At 40.1% G+C, this 23,362-nt stretch overlaps 2 protein-coding genes across 2 annotated transcripts; both read left to right on the forward strand.

Annotated features, from left to right (window-relative positions):
• The first annotated feature begins 14,899 nt into the window (after positions 1-14,899).
• On the forward strand, positions 14,900-20,104 carry LOC128357697 (serum amyloid P-component-like). Its single transcript, XM_053318066.1, has 4 exons — positions 14,900-15,095; positions 19,014-19,088; positions 19,384-19,486; positions 19,563-20,104. Exons 1-4 carry the CDS (start codon positions 14,900-14,902, stop codon positions 20,083-20,085), a joined length of 897 nt encoding a protein of 298 aa, XP_053174041.1. The 3' UTR covers positions 20,086-20,104.
• Positions 20,105-20,964: 860 nt separating this feature from the next.
• Positions 20,965-22,845, forward strand: LOC128357698 (serum amyloid P-component-like). The gene is made up of 4 exons (XM_053318067.1): positions 20,965-21,060; positions 21,930-21,984; positions 22,119-22,221; positions 22,298-22,845. The coding sequence occupies exons 1-4, from the start codon at positions 20,965-20,967 to the stop codon at positions 22,818-22,820; spliced, it is 777 nt and encodes a 258-aa protein (XP_053174042.1). The 3' UTR covers positions 22,821-22,845.
• Positions 22,846-23,362: the final 517 nt, after the last annotated feature.

Genomic DNA, 23,362 nt, shown 5'->3' on the forward strand with positions numbered 1-23,362 from the left:
GTTGTGACCCTCGGAGAGCCTGCTGAGGTCAAACGTCACAGTCACCTGATCACCTGTTCGAACACGAGAGCCAAAATATTCGATTGTTTGAACGTTCATTACCTCATTTCCTGATAAAAGACGAAGCAGAACTATAGAGCGAGTTCACGTTAAGAGCTTATCGACACTTTGAAGTAACTCTGTCAGTAAGCCGAGCTGAAGATTAAAAATACATTTAAAAAAGGTCGATGATGTAAAAAAAGACTAAAGAAGGAACAACATGTTTTAAATTAATTGTTAACCCTCCTGTTGTCCTCGAGTCATGGAAGGAAGGGAGGAAGAAGGAAGGAAAGGAAGGAAGGAAGGAAGGAAGGAAGGATGGAAGAAAGAAGGAAGGGGAGGGAGGGAGGAAGGAAGGAAGGAAGGGAGGAAGAAGGAAGAAAGGAAGGAAGGGAGGAAGGAAGGAAGGGAGGGCGAGAGAAAGGAAGGAAAGGAGGGGAGGGAGGAAGGAAAGGAAGGAAAGAAGGAGGGAAGGGGGAAAGAAGGAACAGTCAAAACAGACGGGGTCAATTTGACCTGGGAGGACGACAGGAAGGTTAATAATGTAACGCTGTGCATATGTTAACGTCACCTTAATTAAATCTACTTCGGGGTCATCGGGGGGCAGTTTCTTCACAGAGCAATTTAAAAAAAAGACTGTGTTGGCACCGCTATCACCCTGACAACAAGCTTGATACGTGACTTCACTGTGCAGCGTTTCACTCCGCCCAATCTCAAATAACATCAACACTACAGACAAACATAGTAGGAAGTAGTCCCAAATTTACATAACAATATAAAAGGGCTGGGCAATTCATCGAAACCGACATTTAGAAACTCTAATCGACTTAATCTTGCTCATGTCAGTTAATCGTGGTGTTCACTGTTGCCATGACAACAAAGGTTCCATATCTTTAAAGGAATTTGAAAACTTGTCTCCAGTGATCATTTTAACCCAAACCATGACCTTTACATCGTTCTAATCAAGTCAACTAGACATTAACCACAGCTTCCTTCCTCCTTTCCTTCCTTCTTCCTCCCTCCTTCTTTCCTTTCCTCTGTCCTTCTTTCCCTCCTTCCTCCCTTCCTCTTTTCCTTTCTCCCTCCCTCCTTCTTCCCTTCCTTCCTCCTTTCTCCTTTCCTTCCTTCTTCCTTCCTACCTCCCTCCTTTCCTTTCTTCCTTTCCTCTGTCCTTCTTTCCTTCCTCTTTTTCCTTTCTCCCTCCCTCCTGCCTTCCTTCTTCCTCCCTCCCTCCTTTCCTTCCTTCTTCCTCCCTCCCTCCGTCCTTCCTTCCTTCCTTCCTCCCTTCCTCTTTTCCTTTCTCCCTCCCTCTTACCTTCTCTCTTTCCTCCCTTCCTTCCTCTGTCTTTCCTTCCTTCCTCTTTTCCTTTCTCCCTCCCTTCTTCCTACCTTCCTTCATTTTAACCCAAACCATGATCTTTACATAGTTCTAATCCAGTAAACTAGACATTAACCACAGCGTCACACCTTAAAACATCTTTATTTTCACTCCCTAAAGATCCTCATGTGTGAGGGCAGCAGTGGAAAATACTAAACTAAAGAAACTGTGAAAATACATCATTGTTCATCAAGGGTGGAGATTATCGCTCATTAATCATAATCGAGGTTAAAAGTTCAATTAATCATGATTTAGATTTTTGCCATAATCGCCCAGCCCTACTCTATACAGAATATGATGAGTTATTATTCAAACCCTGTAAAAACATCCAACAGATACCACAATAATATATTCTTCAACCCAAATTCTTCACAAAAGTAAATCTTACAATAGTTTTATATTATAAAGACGGAAGAAAACATGTCTTATAAAAAATAGTAGCTTGCAGGCTAGCAGAGTTATTTATGAACGGAGACGAATAAAGTAACTGCTGAAGCTACAAATCACGAAGAGAGACAACAATTAAATCAGCATCTAACGGGTCCGATGTGACATTTGCAGGTATTTTTACATACTGATTAGTGTGCTGCAGCCGAGCGGCTAATTAGCTAATCAGACAAGACGTGTGTTTCTGTTTGTTAAGTTAGAGAAGAAGGATAATTCAGCAGGAAAGCTAATGCAGGGTTGTTAAAGTAGGTTGCTGTTGAGAGTCTGTGGCTCTTGTGTTGTGTAGCAGGATGCAATCAGGCTCAGTGTGACCGTCTGGCCCGCCTGTCACAGAACAACACGCCATCGCTTTAAGGCATTGCTGTATGGAAATAAGGACTGAAAACCTTGATTTATGATTTTCTCTTAAAAAAGGGAACACAGGCTGTAACGACTACTTTTCTTTTTGAAAGGCCGCTGAGAGACTTAGTAGGCTCTTATCTGTGACACGTCCACAAAATCATACTGAAGTCCAGATGACGTTTTTACTGCAGTTCATTTGAATGAAAAAATCAAAAAGGATTGACAAGCAGCTGTTCCACAAATATATAAAAACCCTGATGTGATCCGACTGTGAGAATAAAGTGATGAAAGACGATGGTGATGATGATGATGATGATAGTCAACAGAAAATATCAAAGCTCTACTAACTGTCCAAAACTCCCGCCCACCACCCAGGTGAACAGGTAAAATAAGGGGAAACCACACCCATGTGTCAATCAATGCATGTGACGCAATACGTGCCGCTGAAGCAAATAGAAACATAAGCAAAATATGTCTTGGCTCCTACACAGGACAAGTGTTTTACACGGAGATACGCTAGTGTAGGAGACAGAGACATGACATTTAAGTTCAGTTTCAGCTTTAGATGTTACATATTCAACTGGAAATGAAGCACGTTCATGAATATGCAACATTATTGATTGTTCTGTCAACAGATCTGCTGCATAAACACATGCACCATAAATCAAAAGGAAGCTACTTATACCTCATCAGGAAGGTTTCACTCAGAAGAGATGAAGATGTGAAGAGAGAGGACTGATTTAAGCTTCCTGTCGTCCTCCCGAGTCAAATTGACCCCGTCTGTTTTGACTTGTTCCTCCCTCCTTTCCTTCCTTACCTCCTTCCTTCCTTACTCCCTTCCTTCCCTCCCTCCTTTCCTTCCTTCTTCCTTCCTTCCTTCTTCCTTCCCTCCCTCCTTTCCTTCCTCCCTCCCTCATTCCTTCCTCCCTCCCTCATTCCTTCCTTCCTCCTGTCCTTCCTTCCTCCCTCCTTTCCTTCCTTCTTCCTTCCTTCCTCCCTCCCTCCCTCCTTCCTTCCTCCCTCCCTCCTTTCCTTCCCTCCCTTCCTTCCTTGACTCGAGGACAACAGGAGGGTTAAACACTATCAGTCATAAATCAGATTCAGATACCTTTGAAGGAAGAATTAATTTGTAGATGACCTCGTCCATATGCACAACTTCAACATTCACAGGCATGATAGCTACAGTGGACGTCAGAGGCAACAGATCAATAGTTGATAGTTTTAAAGTTTTAAAAGAATGTAACAGGAGGGAAGAAATGAAGGACTTAAAGTTGTGGTTTGTTCTCTTAACCTTCCTGTCGTTCTCGAGTTAAGGAAAGAAAGGAGGGAGGAAGAAGGAAGGAGAGGAGGGAGGGAAGGAGGAAGGAAGAAGGAAGGAAAGGGGGGAGGAGGGAAGAAAGAAGGAAAGGAGGGAGGAAGGAAGGAGGAAGGAAGGAAAGGAGGGAGGGAGGAAGGAAGGAAGGAAGGGAGGAAGGAAGGAGGGAGGGAGGAAGAAGGAAGGAAAGGAAGGAAGGAAGGAAGGAAGAAGGAAGGAAGGAAAGAAGGAAGGAAGAAGGGAGGAAAGGAGGAAGGAAGGAAAGGAGGGAGGGAGGGAGGGAGGGAGGAAGGAAGGAAGGAAGGAAAGAAGGAAGGAAAGGAGGAAGGAAAGGAAGGAAGGAAGGAAGGAAAGGAGGGAGGACGACAGGAGGGTTAAGGAGCACATTATAACTCCTAGCGGCTGCTGAAGGCATTGAGATGAGTTTACTGGACAGATCACGGTCAGATTGGCTGATGAGTCCTTTTTGCTTTCTGGGCCACCTGTTTCCCCCAGAGGAAGCTCGAGTCTCTTAGCTGGGCTTCAATTATCTTGGAGCAGACTGTTACAACACCATGTAGGCTATCCTTCAGAGACAAACCTTTACACCAGCAAGGAAATGAGAGAGTTAGAAGACTATCAATAAAGTTTGCACATAAATTGTAATCTTTGTTGTCCCCGCTTTACATCGAACTTAAGTTGAGGGTCGAACACGGTTCCTGTATATTTACACGTGTCACCAATTTGAACATCCTCGCCATGTACAATGCTAGTTTTTGATTTGTCACTATTCTGCCTGAAATCAGACATTAATTCCTTCGTTTTTGATACTAAAGTAGTAAGTGAGGTAAAAATCTACTAATGAATGTCTCCTTAGCAAGAATGAAGAGTTTTGCATCATCTACACCAGGGGGTGTCAAACATGCGGCCCGTGGGCCAGCTCCGGCCCACCGAGGGGTCCAATCCGGCCCACTTTCCTTACATCCTCCCTTCCTTTTTTCATTTCGTCTTTTTCATCCTTGCTTCTTTCCTTCCATCTGTCCATTCTTCCTTCCTTTTTTTATTTTGTCTTTTTCTTCCTTCCTTTATTCCTTCCTTCGTTCATTCCTGTCTACTCTTCCTTCTCCTTCTTCTTTTCTTTCCATTCTTCCTTCCATATTTCCTTCCTTCATTCATTCCTTCCTGCCTTCCTTCCATCCTTCTATTTAATGATTCGGCCCACATGAGATTAAATTGGGCAATATGTGGCCCTTGAATGAAAATTAGTTTGACACCCATGATCTACACTTTTACAGGCATCATATCTTTTAAAAGGTTTAAACTCATTTGATTTTGGGATGGATATTATGGTATCTGGCCAACACCTAATGAAGCTCGTTAGCACAATAGCACCCAGTCCACTCACACCCACAGATGGCATCAGGACCAGCAGTCTTCCTCGTGTTCATCCTCTTAAAAAAAAAAAGGGGCTGTGACACATTCCTGAGATATCATAAGTCATGAGTCATAAGAGATCCTCCCAGCATTCAAATATTTTGAGAGAACTCAGACCTTTCAAAGCGAGAGAAAAATTAGATCACCCACCCTCGTTTACAGACTGATGGATTGTTTAGTCTCGTTTGTACATTGATTAATGCAGGCCATTATTTTAATCCTTAGCCGGGCCGCTCTGAGTCTGCCACTGCTATTTGCATTTCTATTTTTTCCTTGGACTTAATTTTAGCCTTCCTTATTTCACTGCACACTTCTCTAGAGACCTTTTTTCTCTCCAGAGGCCTGCCAGTATAATAGATCTGTTTCTTATTATTATTAATAACTGATTTTGTTGCCCAAGGCTTGTTATTAGGATAAGTAACAACCTTTTTTAGTTGGGGATGGCTGAGTTGACACTGAATGTCATGTATGCTGAGACAGTGCCACATAGTTCTTTAATGTCATCACATGCATCATAAATACATTGCCGTTCTGCACAGTCGAAGCATGCTTGGATAGAGGAGGCACTGTCATCTGACCAACGCTTCACTGTTCCCTCCACACACTCGAGGCGCCTGAAGGGAGGTTTGTACACTGGCATAATATACACACTATTGTGATAGGATGCACTGAAGGGAGGCATGGGCAAAGATTAGTAAGCACCGCCCACTGAACCGTAACAGAAGTCGCTCATGAGTTCTTTTTGTGTCGTGATACTAGTCACATACTGTTCTCACACACACACACACACACACACCCCAAAGTCTTATTTAAACAACAGTGATTAAAATCCCTGAGGATAAATTTAGGGGCATCCGAGCCGATTTGGTCTAGCCTCATAGCGTTACGTTAGCAATCAGCCGTGCAGCTGCAGATGCATTGGCTCGTGGATGTATGTAATCAATCGTGAAAAACAGCTGTTGGAATTCGTGAGGGGAAGTAGTATCAGGGGCGACCCTCTCCCGGACCACGACAGGGTTACAGTATCTCTGGTTGATGAAGAAGCACACGCCACATCAACGTCACTCATTGGTATTCATTGGTGGGTGATCAGTCCAGGCCAAATGGGCAACAAACCAACGTATCGTCTGGTCCTCGTCCTGGTCCTCGTCCCGGTCCGATTCGCTGACAATGTTTCGGGTTTCCATAACTCCACTTTTGAATTACAGCCCACGCTTACAGCTCATAACTTGTTGGTACTGCAGGACCCATACTCATCAAGACTTTGACATATTTCACCCCTTCTCACTTTTTTCTGACGATTAGTCTTTAACTGTTCTGCAAAGCTCTGTTGAAATGCTCGCTGGAACAACGCCATTTGTTGAAGACTGTAGGGATACGAAAAGCTCGTGACTGAGAGCGATTCTCACTTGGATCAAAGCCATGATATCTGCACATGTCATATCTGATCTCCTGGCAGGCATTAAAAGCCCAAAGATATCAAACATAAAACTACAAAAAAAAAAAAGAAGAAGCTCTACAAACGTCCCCAGAGTCCATATCACTGGATCTTTGACATTTAACTTCAAACACACAAGGTTTCTGCACGAAGGCTGGACTTAAGAGACCATTAAAAACAACCAAACAGGACGGATAGGATACTCAAGTCGCACACTGTGAAGCTCCCCTGGAATCAACTCTGATCGGCTAACGTTAGCATGCTAACACGCTAACCAAACATGCTAACCATCGTAAACATGATAAAACCATTGTCACTGAATCAATGAATCAAGATAAGGACATAACAGATACTGCAGAAACAAACAAGTCTGATGATTATCTTGTCAATCAAAAAAATAGTTTGGTCTTTAAAATGTCAGAAAATAATGAAAAATGTCCATCAAAGCGTCTTTAAGCTGAAGGCGGCGACGTCTACAGATGTTTGTTTTTCAGTCAAAAACTCAGTTCAATATAATATATGATGCGTCAGACAGAAAAGCATCAAATAATGTCATCTAAAAAGTTGAAAAATGCTCATTTCGAGGATTTATTCTTTACAAAATGTACCCAAATTGATTATCGATTCATGTTCAGTTGCTGCCCTACTTTGTGACAGTTTCAAGCTTTCAGTTTCTTTTTAAAACCTTCGTCATCGAGCAGGCAGAGTTATAAACAACAGCTAATAAACAGCAGGTGTCTCAGCTGATCGATCGGCTGCATTAAGGCCTCGATTGATTGAACATCACCCCAAAAAAACTGTCTACGTGTCAATGACTTCACCTCCATGTCTGAAGCCACATTTACTTTACATTTCATTTATTTACAGATTAAATATTTAAACATATATAAATATAAATGATTCATGGAGCTGATATGATGGATATTTATTCACATCTCCTGATAGTGAGGATGTGTTTGGATGATAGTACAATAAAATAAATGTGTTTTAGGGACACAACTGACAATTATTTGGTGAATATGTAGATCAGTGTTTCTTAAATCTGCCTTAAATGTCCTCATATATCATCTTTAATCCCAAAAACACCCCAAAATATTCAGTTTACTGTCAAAGCAGAATAAATAAACCAGAAAATATTGACATTAAAAGAAGCTGGAATCAGTTTGGACATTTTCTTCTGACTAAAAAAATTATAAATTGATTTTAAACACTGATGATTAATTTAATAGTTGGCAAATAATTGATTAATAATCTAAATTAAGAGCTTCAACATTTAACTGCCCTGCGTTGATTAATTATTTTATCAGTTAACTAATGAATCTAATTATAAACTTCACTTTATGATGATATGAAACAGAATGTAATATAATATAATATAATGTAATGTATAATATAATATAATATAATGTCAATCCAGTAAATAAGAAAATGAGTAATGGATGAAGAAAGTGTAAAGACAAGATTTAAAGATTTCAGCAGCGACTTTCTCCATTTTTAATAAATTACTGTAAATATTTTAATACTCAAACTGTAAACTAAACTTTTACTATTAAAAAAAATTAATTAAAATCATTATATTCTGTCAGATAAAAGCATGTTTAATCAGTCTCTTCTTACTTTTGCGGCTCTCCTCGTACATCTCCGCTGCTTTTTCTCTCTCAGCTGCAAACACCGATAATCATGTTTCATCGATCGATCCTCAGTTTGATCAGTTTCCTCTCGATTTGATCCTCATCCTTCTTCGTCTGCTTCACAAACGCAAACAACTTCTCCGCATTTTAACACACGATTACTGTCCTGTCCTCCTCCTCCCCCCAAAAAATAAAAAATTAAAATAAAAAAATTAAAATAGTAAATCCACTTTTTCTTCTGCTGAAGCTGCCGATCAATTATCGAATCGTCGATATTTTCATTAACATCAAGGAGAGAGAAAAAAGTGGAGAGAAAGAGAGAATAAATCCACAGAGGAGACAAATTCAGCTTCTTTTTCAGCTTCGGTTCACTAATCTGACTCTCTCTCCATCTATCTGTCCATCTCTCTCTCTCTCTCTCTCTCTCTCTCTCTCTTTCTCCCAGTTGGGGATTAAACAGAAAAAAAAGCTCCGTGTGTTAAAGGGGAGGGCAGCTGGAAACGAGTTAAAGGCGCAGACAGAATAAATATCTGACTACACGTTTGATTATTATGAGCAGATTAAAAAAAAAAAACTAAAGAAAAAAAAACCCTCCTGTGATTCAAAACAAAACTAAATAAAGATTTTGAGTCATTTTAAAGATAATTTACCTTCAGAGCAGAGGGCAGAGCTCGATTAGGAGTTTAAACCAGGTCACAGAAATCCAGATTTTGAGATAAAAAGAGAATAAAAGTCTTCTGTGAAAGACTCCTGATGGAGACCTGAGTCACATTAACAGTGTTTGACACGGAAGGAAGGAAGGAAGGAAGGAAAGGAGGAAAGGAAAGAAGCAAGGGAGGAAGGTAGGTAGGATGGAGGAAATGAGGAAGGAAAGATGGAAGGGAGGAAGAAAGAAGGAAAGGAGGGAGGAAGTACGGAAGAACAGAAGAAGGAAGGAAGGAAGGAAGGAAGGAAGGAAGAACAGAAGAAGGAAGGAAGGGAGGAAAGGAAAGAAGCAAGGGAGGAAGGTAGGATGGAGGAAATGAGGAAGGAAAGATGGAAGGGAGGAAGAAAGAAGGAAAGGAGGGAGGAAGTACGGAAGAACAGAAGAAGGAAGGAAGGAAGGAAGGAAGAACAGAAGAAGGAAGGAAGGGAGGAAAGGAAAGAAGCAAGGGAGGAAGGTAGGATGGAGGAAATGAGGAAGGAAGGATGGAAGGGAGGAAGAAAGAAGGAAAGGAGGGAGGAAGTACGGAAGAACAGAAGAAGGAAGGAAGGAAGGAAGGAAGGAAGGAAGGAAGGAAGAACAGAAGAAGGAAGGAAGGGAGGAAAGGAAAGAAGCAAGGGAGGAAGGTAGGATGGAGGAAATGAGGAAGGAAGGATGGAAGGGAGGAAGAAAGAAGGAAAGGAGGGAGGAAGTACGGAAGAAGAAGGAAGGAAGGAAGGAAGGAAGAACAGAAGAAGGAAGGAAGGGAGGAAAGGAAAGAAGCAAGGGAGGAAGGTAGGATGGAGGAAATGAGGAAGGAAGGATGGAAGGGAGGAAGAAAGAAGGAAAGGAGGGAGGAAGTACGGAAGAACAGAAGAAGGAAGGAAGGAAGGAAGGAAGGAAGGAAGAACAGAAGAAGGAAGGAAGGAAGGAAGGAAGGAAGGATGGAAGGGAGGTAGGTACGAGGGAGGAAAGAAGGAATAAGGGAGGGAGGGAGGGAGAAAGGAAAGAAAGACAGATTATTATGAGCAGATTAAAAAAAAACTAAAGAAAAAAAAACCCTCCTGTGATTCAAAACTAAACAAAATAAAGATTTTGAGTCATTTTAAAGATAATTTACCTACAGAGATTATAAAAAACAGGCTGAAACATTTGATGTATCGCCATAGAAACGCAGAATTAAATGATTATCCCAACAGAACATGCACAGACTGGATGACTGCATGCTTTAACACAGGGGTGTCAAACATGCGGCCCGGGGGCCAGAACCGGCCCGCCGAGGGGTCCAATCCGGCCCACTTTCCTTCCTGTATTCTTTTCCTTCCTTCCATCTGTCCTTCCTACCTTTCTTCCTTCTGTCTTCCCCCCCTTTCTTCCTTCCTTCTTTCCTTCCATCTGTCCTTCCTTCCTTTCTTCCATCTGTCCTTCCTTCCTTTCTTCCTTCTGTCCTTCCTCCCTTTCTTCCTTCTGTCCTTCCTTCCTTTCTTCCTTCTGTCCTTCCTACCTTTCTTCCTTCTGTTCTTCCTTCCATCTGTCTTTCCTTCCTTCCCTTCTTATTTCCTTCCTTTCTTCCTTCTGTCCTTCCTCCCTTTCTTCCTTCCTTCCATCTGTCCTTCCTTCCTTTCTTCCATCTGTCCTTCCTCCCTTCCTTCCTTCTGTCCTTCCTTCCTTTCTTCCTTCTGTGCTTCCTACCTTTCTTCCTTCTGTTCTTCCTTCCTTCCTTCCTTCTGTCCTTCCTCCCTTTCTTCCTTCCTTCCTTCCTTCCATCCATCTGTCCTTCCTTCCTTCCTTTCTTCCTTCTGTCCTTCTTCCCTTTCTTCCTTCTGTCCTTCCTTCTTTCCTTCCATCTGTCCTTCCTCCCTTTCTTCCATCTGTCCTTCCTCCCTTTCTTCCTTCTGTCCTTCCTCCCTTTCTTCCTTCTGTTCTTCCTTCCATCTGTCTTTCCTTCCTTCCCTTCTTATTTCCTTCCTTTCTTCCTTCTTTCCTTCCATCTATTTAACATGAGATCAAATTGGTCTGTATGTGGCCCTTGAATGAAAATGAGTTTGACTCCTCTGATTTAACACAATATAATCCATTACCAGTGATCCATTACTTGTCCTCTTAGAGCAGGGGTGTCAAACATGCGGCCCGTGGGCCAGATCTGGCTCATTTAGGGGTCTAATCGGGCCCACTGGGTAACTTTGCAAAGTATGAAAAATGCAGAAAGGTAATTCAAATTTTCCAATAAAACAATCTTAATCTCCCCATTCACAGTCAAAGCCTCTTTGTGGACCCAGTTTTAGATAACTGACTTGCAATGTGATTCAGATTTGAAGGAGAGTTTTTCCTCGGTGGGTTTGGACACATTTTATCAGTATCTCTTACCAGGGTAACCCCAAAACTGAGAAACCAGGCTGCAAAACTTTTGTGCATATTTGGGAATAACTTATATTTGTGAACAGGCTTTTTTTTTCTTTCTGTGATGAGCATCAATAAAACAACACTTATAGATATAATATAGATATAATATTGTTGAAACTCATGGCATTCATTTTTCTTCTTCTTAATCTGTTTTGTAAATAAATGTTTAGTGTCATTATAGTCAAGTTATAATATATATATATATATATAATATATATATATTGTTAAGTCATGTCTTAAGAATCTGTGATAAATATCATCTACTTAGTTTTAACTGGATTTCACTCAACGACCACTCAACAGCTTTTAATTTTTTTTCTTCTTCTTTTATTTGCAGGTGCAGAAGGTTAGTTTAACAATTGCATGTTATTATTATTATTATTATTATTGTTATTATTATTATTATCATTATTATTTTTATTATTATTTTATTTTATGTTATTATTATTACTATTTTATTTTATTATTATTTGTATTATTATTTTATTTTATTATTATTTGTATTATTATTTTTATTTTAGTTTATCATTATTATTATATTATTATTATTACTATTTTATTTTATTATTATTTGTATTATTATTTTTATTTTAGTTTATCATTATTATTATATTATTATTATTACTATTTTATTTTATTATTATTTGTATTATTATTTTATTTTATTATTATTATTATTATTATTATTACTATTACTATTATTATTATTACTATTATTATTATTATTTGTATTATTATTTTTATTTTATTTTATTATTTTATTATCACTATTATTATATTATTATTATTACTATTTTATTTTATTATTATTATTATTTGTATTATTATTTTATTTTATTTTATTATTATTATTATTATTACTATTACTATTATTATTATTATTACTATTTTGTTTTATTTTTATTATTATTTTTATTTTATTTTATTATTTTATTATCACTATTATTATATTATTATTATTACTATTTTATTATTATTTTATTATTATTTTTTTTTATGGTTTTGAGTCGTCATGGAGACGAGCAGCATGTTTCCATCTGAAGGATTTTAAACATACTTGAAGGTTCAGAGTCTGATGATGAAACATCGACCTTCAGAGAGGATTTCTATGTTATCATGTGGATGAATATTAAAGCGCACGCACACACACACACACACACACACACACACACACACACACACACACACACACACACACACACACACACACACACACAGGTCGGTGAGTCTCGATGTTCATTTTCACCACAAAGTCAAGAAGGAAACCGACTCCTCTAAAAACCAGTTCAATCTTTTTCTCTTCTCTTTTTTTCTTCCTTCTCTTCTTTACCTCCTTTTATCTGATTTGCTTTCACATGCGTCTCCTTCTCTGTCTTCCTCCTCTTCCTCCTGACATCTTACTCCGTATTCTCTCTGCTAGTTTTCTTTCTTTCTTTCTTTCTTTCTTTCTTTCTGTCTTTCCCTCCTTTTATCTTATTTTCCTTTCTTTCTTTCCATCTTACTCCATATTTTCTCTGCTAGTTTTCTTTCTTTCTTTCTTTCTTTTTCTTTCTTTCTTTCTCTCTCTCCTTTTATCTTATTTTCCATTCTTTCTTTCCATCTTACTCTGTATTTTCTCTGGTAGTTTTCTTTTCTTTTTTTCTTTCTTTCTTTTTCTTTCTTTCTTTCCCTCTCTCCTTTTATTTTATTTTATCTTATTTTTCCTTTCTTTCATACCATTTTCTCTGCTAGTTTTCTTTCTTTCTTTCTTTCTTTCTTTCTTTCTTTCTTTCTCTCTCCTTTTATCTTATTTTATCTTATTTTCCATTCTTTCTTTCCATCTTATTCCATATTTTCTCTGCTAGCTTTCTTTCTTTCTTTCTTTCTTTGTCTTTCTTTATTTGTCTTTTTCGTTCGTTCTTTCTTTCTTTCTTTTTCTCCTTCTTTCTTTCTTTCCCTCCTTTTATCTTATTTTCCATTCTTTCTTTCCATCTTACTCCATATTTTCTCTGCTAGTTTTCTTTTCTTTCTTTCTTTCTTTCTTTCTTTTTCTTTCTTTCTTTCTTTCTTTTTCTTTCTTTCTTTCCCTCCCTCCCTCCCTCCTTTTATTTTATTTTATCTTATTTTTCCTTTCTTTCATACCATTTTCTCTGGTAGTTTTCTTTCTTTCCTTCTTTCTTCCTTTCTTCCTTTCTTTCTTTCTTTCCCTCCCTCCTTTTATTTTATCTTATTTTCCTTTCTTTCTTTCTTTCTTTCTTTCTTTCTGTCTTTTTCTTTCTTTTTCTTTCTTTCTTTTCCTCCCTCCTTTTATTTTATCTTATTTTCCTTTCTTTCCATCTTACTCCATATTTTCACTGGTAGTTTTCTTTCTTTCTTTCTTTCTTTCTTTCCCTCATTTCATTTCCTTTCATTTCATTTCCATTGTTTCGGAGGAATAGATCCGTAGTTATTTCGGTTAAGGTTTTTTCTGTATTGTTTTTTTTTAAACTGGTTGGACGATCGCCATCTTAAAACCATCAGGAACAAAGCCAGAGGTGAGAGAGAGAGAGAGAGAGAGATTAATAAAGGAGAGTAGGCAAGGACTCAGGGTAGGCAGGACCTCTTTAAGGAATCTAAGAGGGGAGGGTGGGGTGGGGTGGGGGGGGGGGTAGGATTACATCTAAGGGGCAAGAGAACAGGCGGATATGGGATACAGTGTCAATGAGATGGGGAAGAAATCAGACAAGAGATTAGGACAGTGGACCTAATCTAGCCCTCGCAGACAGTAGTAAACGATTGGAGAGTTAAAAATAGATTGAATGTTATTTATTTGGTCATAAAATAAAAATAAGACAAAAGAAATACGAAGGGGGGACGGGGTGGGGGGTGGGACTGGGGGGGGGGCAGATACACAAGATTACAAGCTGGTTTCAAACAGGAATCTAGGATGGTGTTTTTTTTTTTTTTGCCACTAATCAGATCTGAAAGTAGAAGACAAGCTCTCGTCTCTTTGATGTTTCCGTTGAGAATGAACAGAAGTCCGTTTAGACACAGGAGATGGAGACGTCATCTATGCTCCTCTCTCTTCTTCTAAAGATCATTTTTCAGATGGCGGATGTTGATGGTGGTGATGTGTTGTCGTTGATTCAGGGGCAAGAAAATAAGCTTAATGACCACTAACAGAGAGAGTGTAACTAAAATTGACTCCCACTATCTTTTAGAATAGATTTTAAGATTATTTGACTTGTTTTTTTAACCCTCCTGTTGTCCTCAGGAAGGAAGGAAGGAAAGGAGGAAGGGAGGAAGGAAGGAAGGAAAGGAAAGGAGGAAGGAAGGAAGGGAAGGAAGGAAGGGAAGAAGGAAGGAAGGAAGGAAGGAAGGAAGGATGGAGGAAATAAGGAAGGAAGGATGGAAGGGAGCAAGAAAGAAGGAAAGGAGGGAGGAAGTACGGAAGAACAGAGGAAGGAAGGAAGGAAGAAAGGAAGGAAGAACAGAGGACGGAAGGAAGGAAGGAAAGAAGGAAGGAAGGAAGGAAGGAAGGAAGGAAGGAAGGAAAGGAAAGGAGGAAGGAAGGAAAGGAGGAAGGAAGGAAGGGAGGTAGGTACAAGGGAGGAAAGAAGGAAACAACGCTGCTGTGAAAGACTCCTGATGGAGACCTGAATCACACTGACAGTGTTTGACACGGAAGGAAGGAAGGAAGGAAGGGAGGAAAGGAAAGAAGCAAGGGAGGAAGGAGGGATGGAAGGAAAGGAGGAAGGAAGGAAGCTGTGAAAGACTCCTGATGGAGATCTGAGTCACATCGACAGTGTTTGACACGTTTTTTTGGTGGTCTGTTGTTAATTATAACAGAGATATGACGGACCGGGAGGAGGACCAGGCTCAGCCAGAGGAATCGAGGTCCGTGTCCTGGCAGAGCGAGAGCGTCACGTTTCCAGTCTCCAGAGAGAAGATCTGTGCTTGGCGGATGCTACTGAGCATGTGCGGGAACACGGCTCTGTCTACAGACTCATTAGCAAAACCTCTGAAGCTACTGAAGCTCTTTAACCCTTGTGTCGTCCTCCCGGGTCAAATTGACCCCGTCTAATTCTTCTTTCCTCCCTTCCTTCTTTCCTTCCGGCTGTACTTCCTCCATCCCCCTTTCTTCCCTCCTTCCTCCCTTCTTTCCTTCCTTCCCTCCTTTCCTTCCTTATTCCTTCCTCCCTTCCTTCATTCCTCCCTCCCTCCTTCTCTCTTTCTTTCCTCTGTCCTTCTTTCCTACCTTCCTTCCTTCCTTTTTCCTTTCCTCCCTTCTTCCATCCCTCCTTCCTTCCTCCCTCCTTTCCTTTCTTCTTCCATTTTTCCTTTCCTCCCTTCCTTCCTCCTTTCCTCCCTCCTTTCCTTCTTTCTTCCTTCCTCCCTCCTTTCCTCCCTCCCTTCCTTCCTCCCTCCTTTCCTTCCTTCTTCCTTCCTTCCTCCCTTCCTTGACTTGAGGACAACAGGAGGGTTAAGAAGTTTATACTGTAAACGTAATTTCTTCCTTTTATTTGTTTTATTTTTTTATTTGTTTGACCGGGGAACATAGGGATGATCCCGTCTACAGTTAGCCAGTTAGCTGAGTTAGCCGCCGAGTTAGCAGCCGAGTTAGCAGCCGAGTTAGCCGCCAAGCTAACAGCGGAGTTAGCCACTGAGCTAGCAACCGAGTTAGCCGCGATCGGGGAACATAGGACCCGGGGAACATAGGTACGCTCCCCACAACAAGCTAGCAAAGCTGTAAACAGAGCTGCTTTCCCATAAATGCTCAGTAGCATCTGATTTACACAGAACTACTCTACAGAGACTGAAAACATGACCTCTGTTATTAGTCTTTGGAGCCATTTCTAAACAAACTAACCTGACCAACCTCTTCATAATGATGGAACATGTCACCCAGTGCAGTGGTGTGACTCACTGATGTGTTTTTAATAGTTTTTGGAACAACAACGGAGGAATAGGATATATCTGACTTTGATACACACACAATACTTGTTAGTAGATCAGATTATTGTTGGTTCGGATCCAAACATGGGATTATTTGACATATCCTTTAATGCTGAATGTAACTTTACTCCAGTGGTGTTTTTTTTTAATCTGATATCTGTGGTGGACGTGCGGTCATAACATGTCACATGACTTCCTCAAATATGTTGGATGTCGTTCCCAACTTTAGGAGATGTGTAGCGGCAGGTTGTGTGAACCGATCACGACTCAGACTGTTGACTTTACCGGTGTATTTACTGCAGGAAGTTACCTCCTATTGTGCTTTCCTTTGTTTTTTTCCCCTCTCTCTACATCCTCCTCTATATTGCCATCTCCTCCTCCTCCTCTTCCTCCTCCTTCATCACTCACTTCTTTACTTTCTCTCCTTTTCACCTTCACCTCCTCCTGTATTTCCTCCCTTCCCTTCCCTTCCCTCCTCCACTGTCCAGATAGATAGACAGACAGGAACTCTCCATCAGATCAGTGTGTGTGTGTGTGTGTGTGTGTGTGTGTGTGTGTGTGTGTGTGTGTGTGTGTGTGTGTGTGTGTCACTAAGCTTCTATATTAAGCCGTTCATAATCTGCTGCTGCAGCCACAGAGAGGATTTACCTCTTTCTCTCTTTTCTGCCTCTGGTCAGTTGTTTGTGTCCAAATCAAAATGAAAACATTCGAATCAAATGACTCTTCACTGACAGAAACATTTCCTAAATATCTCGCTGCGTGTCTTGTTTCTGTGATTTGCCTCCTCCACTTCCTCTCCTGAAAGAACTCAGTAGAAACAGTCAAATTATGTTTTCTTTTAACACAAAGCAACATGTTCAACATCTTCACTTTCTTTGTGCAGAATATGCTGTTTAATACACCCTCAAACATGTGATATATAGAAATAGATAAGTAAGATAATAAGATAATGTTAGTTTTTTTCTAATGTGTCTTAAAGCAGCAGACAGGTGTCCATATGAGCAGTGAAAGAGGTTTTCCTCTCTGTAATCATTCCTCCTGTTCATACTGACTATTAAAATCCTTCAAATGTGCTTTCAATGTAAAGTGATGGAGGACAAAATAATTTAAAAGTCTCTGATCAGCTTCTATTGAGCTTCATCAGTGTGAGTTAGTCATATCAAGTGATATCTGACACATTTACAGTCTTTATAGCATCAGATTCCCTCTTAGTGTTTCCTGTTGAGCTGTGGTGGAAGTATAGTAACAAAAAGACTTTGGCACTAAAAACACTGTAACGTTGAAAGATTATGATTATGAAGGGATCTTCTAATGGTCAGTATGATCATCAGGAGGAATGATTACAGCAAGAAAAACATGTTTAATCTCCATTTGGGCTCCATTAAGAATTCATCATCGTTCAATCATAATTGAAATACTGTAATTGATGCATTAATTAATTCTTGCAATAAGACATGACATGAGAAACTATTTGGTCTTGTACATTCCTGATAGTAGTTCATTATTATGAATTACTTATCATGCAAAGATTAGGGGAAAAGTCAATGCTTGAAAACTGAGAAAAAGGGTTAAAATGAACAGTTAAAAAAACCCCTTAAACTTAAAGAAAAAACAACAAACTCAATCATCTCCTGACCCTCAGGTTGGTCATGTAAGTTATTTCCAGGTCCGGGAGCCTCAGGTTGGGAACCACTGTTGTTATACAGACATATTTGTGGTTGTATTTTTTATTTCTAATTGTTCTCTGATGTTAAATTTCCTCTGTGATGACTTAGGTGAACGTTATTGTGTGTTTAATCTGCACATGAGCGTCCGTTTTAAGCTACAACACATCAGATATGAAGTCATGTTTAAATGTCGTCATCTCCTATTGAAAAAAAAGGCAAAATCCTCATTTCTTCTCCACAGTATGAATGAATGTCAGAATCACTCCTCCCAGTGTTTTTTTTAATAAAACCTGCTCTAATTTTTCTCTCCCATAATCCTCTCTGTGTGTGATGTCATCCTTCAGGCAACAAACTGACCTCTGCTGCCTCCTGCTGGACGAGCGAGCTGCTGCAACCAGATCTGATCTCTCTGCTTCCTGATGTCGTCACTGCTCTGAGGGGGGAGGCAAACAAATAAAGAAGAGTTTTATTAAAATAGCAATATATAAACTGAGCTGAATAGCTTTGAGACAGATCTTTTACATTTAACATTCAACATATGTGCAACAGAATAGTATATCATTCATAAATGTGTGCTTGAAAACAAGACCTGGTACCTGAAATCTGTTTAGTTTAGTCTGGTTTGGTCTGGAAAAAAAGAAAAAATACAGAATGATATTACAAGTATTGTATTTCTGAATGCTTAAACAGTAATAGTAACATATTTTAACCTGAACCACTGAAGCAACAATCAGCTTTTTCCCCAATTAGACAAACTGTGTCCAGTTAACTGATCTTAAGTCTGAAATCTGTCCCCAAAAGTAGCTTCTGACAGAAAACACACACACAGCAGATGATGGAGGAGGCAAAGGAGTAGATGTAATTTCAAGGATTTTAACAAGATGATTTGTGGAAAAAAAAAAGATTATTCAAAGTATTTACATCTTGAAACGTGTCTGGAGGTGGACCTTAACTTCTATCTTTAATGCTCTGTGGGTTATCAACGAGTGGTGTGCTTGAGGAAATTGGTGATTTATCAAAATAAATATCTATTAACCCATTGTAGTATAAATTGCTGCTGCAATGCGTTCCCCTCCAGCAGAGGACACAAACAAACAGAGTTCAGTCAGTCCTTTTTATTTGCCAAACCAAAGATTGCAGAGCTCCCGTACGCTGCTGCCGGGCGCTCAGGCACACGACTAAACAAAAACTTACAGTAAAGCACAAAACACAAACTTGGTGAACTTGTCTTCAGCTCTGATGCATGCAGCCCCATCTCAGTCCAGCTGCTACTGCAGAGAGAAAGGAGAGCTTGATTAGTCAGATCACCCGTGATGAGCTAAATCAACTCACCTGCTGTGCCAGCGCTGCCCAGCACATATAAAAGCAGGTCCAACAAGCTCAGATTATCCAGGTCATCCAAAGTGGACAAAGACAAAGGTAAGAGACTAAACATCAAGTTTCAAATCATACAATGGGTTTTTTTTAAAGTCTGTGTAAACCTGTAGATGTTTCTCAACTATGATGACTGAAAGAAGTACATAACTTCTGAGAGACTTTAATATTGATTTCTTTAAACTTCAGATGGAGAAACTCTTGCTTATAACGGTGCTTTTTGCATCTTGTTATGCAACACAAGGTAAGCATATCAACTCTGGTTCAGTCAAAATCTTCTAGAAGAAAAGAGTTTAAACTTTTTAAAGAGTTTTGATGTTTTGCTTTTCCTCCTTTACAGATCTTTTAGGCAAGCTGTTTGTCTTCCCTAGACTTGGCAGAATTGACTATGTGAAACTAGCTACAACTAAAACCACGTTCAACGCTGCGACTGTCAGTTTCAGGTAACTGGGGGTCAGAAAGCTTCTCATCTTTATGTTTAAAACAATGCATCTTCTCACAGCTGGTCTATTTGTTCAGATTCATCACAGATACCACCCAGGGCTACAGCCTCTTCTCTTTGGCTACTCCCGCACACCAAAACGCTTTTATTCTGTATAAGCCCAAAGCAGATGTCATCAGGGTGCATGTTAACGACATGGCCACAGACTTCCTGGCCTTGCCGACTCCCCCAAACACCTGGCACAGCATGTGTACTACCTGGAGCTCTGACGATGGACTTTCTCAGTTGTTGTTGAACGGCAAGTTGACCATCAAGAGATATGTAGCGTCTAAGAAGCCAATCAGTGGAGTACCCATCATCATGCTGGGCCAAGAGCAGGACTCCTATGGCGGCGGTTTTGATGCAAAACAGTCTTTCATTGGGATGATGTCTAAGGTCCACATGTGGGATTATGTCCTCTCACCCACTGAGCTCAGAGCCTATGAGAAGGGTGAAAACTTCAGACCAGGAAATGTGCTCAACTGGAGAGCCCTGGACTTTCAGCAAGTAGGGATGGCTTCTGTGCATGAAGATCCTGAGCATGTTGTAAGATGTACTTAAATACTCTGCTTTGAATAAAGTAAATTATTAAAAAAACAACTCTTTGATATAATTCTGTGAAAAGTTGACTTAATTTTGAAATTACATCTGCTCCTTCTCACATGACTCAAGACTCTATAGCAAAGAGTCAAAACTAAGACTTAGAAAATATTTAAAATCAGATATGAAAACAAAACTGAAACATGGCAGGAGCAACAGGCAGCACATTGCATGAGAAGGCATTTCAATGACTCATATTTACATCTACACACTAAAAATATAGTAATGGAAGCATATAGGACCACCAGCTTTATCTTAAGGGTGCCATCTGTAGTTATAAGTTAGGTGTAGACACTTTTGAGGGGAACCTACTGCAAGGATGTAGAATATGAACAGTGAGGGTTAAACTCTTTAGTTGGATCTGTTCACTTGAACTGAAATCAACCCTGACCCTCATTTGCTTTGCATTATTCTTTACCATTGTCAAAAGACACAATCATGACTCGGTGTTTAATTTTAAAAAAAACAGTCTTACTTTTACAGTTCTTAGTTGCTTTGGTACATTTCTCAGATCAGAATTGAAATTCTCAAAACTACTTGTTCAATCTTCACATCATTGTCACTTGTGCACATCAAAAAAGCAGTTTTGCATTTCTTTGAACAAGTTGCAAATGCTTTGGTACAACCATGAAAATGATTATGTACAATTCTCTGCATTACATTATCAATTGCTTATGTCATGTAGATCAAAATGTATTACAATGGGTCTCTGAAGATGATTTTATCTTACTCAATTTTGTGTTTTGCATTACTATATTTTCTTTCCACATAGGACTGACAACTTCACAGGGTGGCAGAGGGCCCCTTTTCACACCTGAACAGGAGGAGGCTAGTTGCACCATGGTTGTAGAAAACAATGCCATAAGACTAAGGGAGATAAAGAGTGCCATTATAGAGGAAAACATCCAAACAGTCAGCATCTCAACCATTGACAGGGTGCTGAAAAGACACTACTACAACAGTCTACAGTTAGCCAGTTAGCTGAGTTAGCCGCCGAGCTAGCCGCAGAAAGCTCTCAGACGTAGCGTCCATGTTTATGGTAGAGGTGGTGACTTTGACTGACAGGTGACACTTGGTAGGGGGCGGGGTTTCAGCAAACTTGGCAGGCACTCCCACAGCGTTTGGGAGCAGAGAAAGAGTCATTCAATCTTTCAAATTTGGCAGGTTGGTGAACAACACACTTTTCTGTGGTATGTCAAACTCAGAATACATATTTATTCTTACTTTACACAGACTGCTCTGTGGGTTATCAACTAGTGGTGTGCACGAGAAAATTGGTGATTTATCAAAACAAATATCTATTAACCCATTGTAGCATAAGTTGCTGCTGCAATGCGTTCCCCTCCAGCAGAGGACACAAACAAACAGAGTTCAGTCAGTCCTTTTTATTTGCCAAACCAAAGATTGCAGAGCTCCCGTACGCTGCTGCCGGGCGCTCAGGCACACGACTAAACAAAAACTTGGTGAACTTGTCTTCAGCTCTGATGCATGCAGCCCCATCTCAGTCCAGCCGCTACTGCAGAGACAAAGGAGAGCTTGATTAGTTAGATCACCCGTGATGAGCTAAATCAACTCACCTGCTGTGCCAGCGCTGCCCAGCACATATAAAAGCAGGTCCAACAAACTCAGATTATCCAGGTCATCCAAAGTGGACAAAGACAAAGGTAAGAGACTAAACATCAAGTTTCAAATCATACAATGGGTTTTTAAAGTCTGTGTAAACCTGTAGATGTTTCTCAACTATGATGACTGAAAGAAGTACATAACTTCTATGAGACTTTAATATTGATTTCTTTAAACTTCAGATGGAGAAACTCTTGCTTATAACGGTGCTTTTTGCATCTTGTTATGCAACACAAGGTAAGCATATCAACTCTGGTTCAGTCAAAACAGAACAAATGGTGGCATTTAACTTGAATAGAGCTAGAGGACTTTGTTTTTAGGTGTCTCCTGAATTTAAAGAGTTTTAATATATTGCTTGTCCTCCTCTACAGATCTTTCAGGCAAGCTGTTTGTCTTCCCTAGACTTGGCAGAATTGACCATGTGAAACTAGCTACAACTAAAACCACGTTCAACGCTGCGACTGTCTGTTTCAGGTAACTGGGGGTCAGAAAGCTTCTCATCTTTATGTTTAAAACAATGCATCTTCTCACAGCTGGTCTACTTGTTCAGATTCATCACAGATACCACCAAGGGCTACAGCCTCTTCTCTTTGGCTACTCCCGTGCACAATAACTCCTTGCTTCTGTATAATCCGCGAGCACCTGTCATCAGGGTGCATGTTAATGACATGGTCGCACGCTTCCGGGCCTTGCCGACTCCCCCAAACACCTGGCACAGCATGTGTACTACCTGGAGCTCTGACGATGGACTTTCTCAGTTGTTGTTGAACGGCAAGTTGACCATCAAGAGATATGTAGCGTCTCAGAAGCCAATCACTGGAGTACCCATCATCATACTGGGCCAAGACCAGGACTCCTATGGTGGAGGTTTTGATGCAAAACAGTCTTTCATTGGGATGATGTCTAAGGTCCACATGTGGGATTATGTCCTCTCACCCACTGAGCTCAGAGCCTATGAGAAGGGTGAAAACTTCACACCAGGAAATGTGCTCAACTGGAGAGCCCTGGACTTTCAGCTAGCAGGGCTGGCTTCTGTGCATGAAGACCCTGAACATGTTGTAAGATGTACTTAAATACTCTGCTTTGAATAAAGTAAATTAAAAAAAAAAAAAGATTTCCATGAAAAGTTGACTTTTTAAAATGACATCTGCTCCTTCGTACATGAGACAATACTTCAAATCAGATATGAAAACATGGCAGGAGCAACAGGCAGCACATATTGCATGAGAAGGCATTTCAATTACGCATATTTACGTCTGATAACTTCACAGGGTGGCAGAGGGCCCCTTTTCACACCTGAACAGAAGGTGGCTAGTTGCACCATGGTTGTAGAAAACAATACTATAAGACTAAGGGATATAAAGAGTGCCATTATAGAGGACAGCATCCAGTCAGCATCTCAACCATTGACAGGGTGCTAGAAAGACACTACTACTACTACTACTACAGTTAGCTGAGCTCCAAAAAGCTGTCAGACCTAGCGTCCATGTTTCTGGTAGAGGTGGTGACTTTGACAGGGGCCGGGGTTTCAGTGAACTTGGCGGACACTCCCACAGCATTTGGGAGCAGAGAATGAGGCTGATTTTTACATGACTTTCAAGCTTAATTTCATATA

The sequence above is a fragment of the Scomber japonicus genome, chromosome 4 (genome assembly GCF_027409825.1).
Source record: "Scomber japonicus isolate fScoJap1 chromosome 4, fScoJap1.pri, whole genome shotgun sequence".
Lineage (NCBI taxonomy): Eukaryota > Metazoa > Chordata > Actinopteri > Scombriformes > Scombridae > Scomber > Scomber japonicus.

Bases quoted from the DNA above. Each gene is read 5' to 3' on its own strand.
- LOC128357698 (XM_053318067.1), top strand. From the start codon at position 20,965: ATGGTTGTAGAAAACAATGCCATAAGACTAAGGGAGATAAAGAGTGCC. The intron at 21,061-21,929 runs GTGCTGAAAAGA...TTTAAACTTCAG, and splicing joins GCATCTCAACCATTGACAGG to ATGGAGAAACTCTTGCTTAT. The intron at 22,222-22,297 runs GTAACTGGGGGT...CTACTTGTTCAG, and splicing joins GCTGCGACTGTCTGTTTCAG to ATTCATCACAGATACCACCA.
- LOC128357697 (XM_053318066.1), top strand. From the start codon at position 14,900: ATGACGGACCGGGAGGAGGACCAGGCTCAGCCAGAGGAATCGAGGTCC. The intron at 15,096-19,013 runs GTGTCGTCCTCC...CTGCTGTGCCAG, and splicing joins ACTGAAGCTCTTTAACCCTT to CGCTGCCCAGCACATATAAA. The intron at 19,487-19,562 runs GTAACTGGGGGT...CTATTTGTTCAG, and splicing joins GCTGCGACTGTCAGTTTCAG to ATTCATCACAGATACCACCC.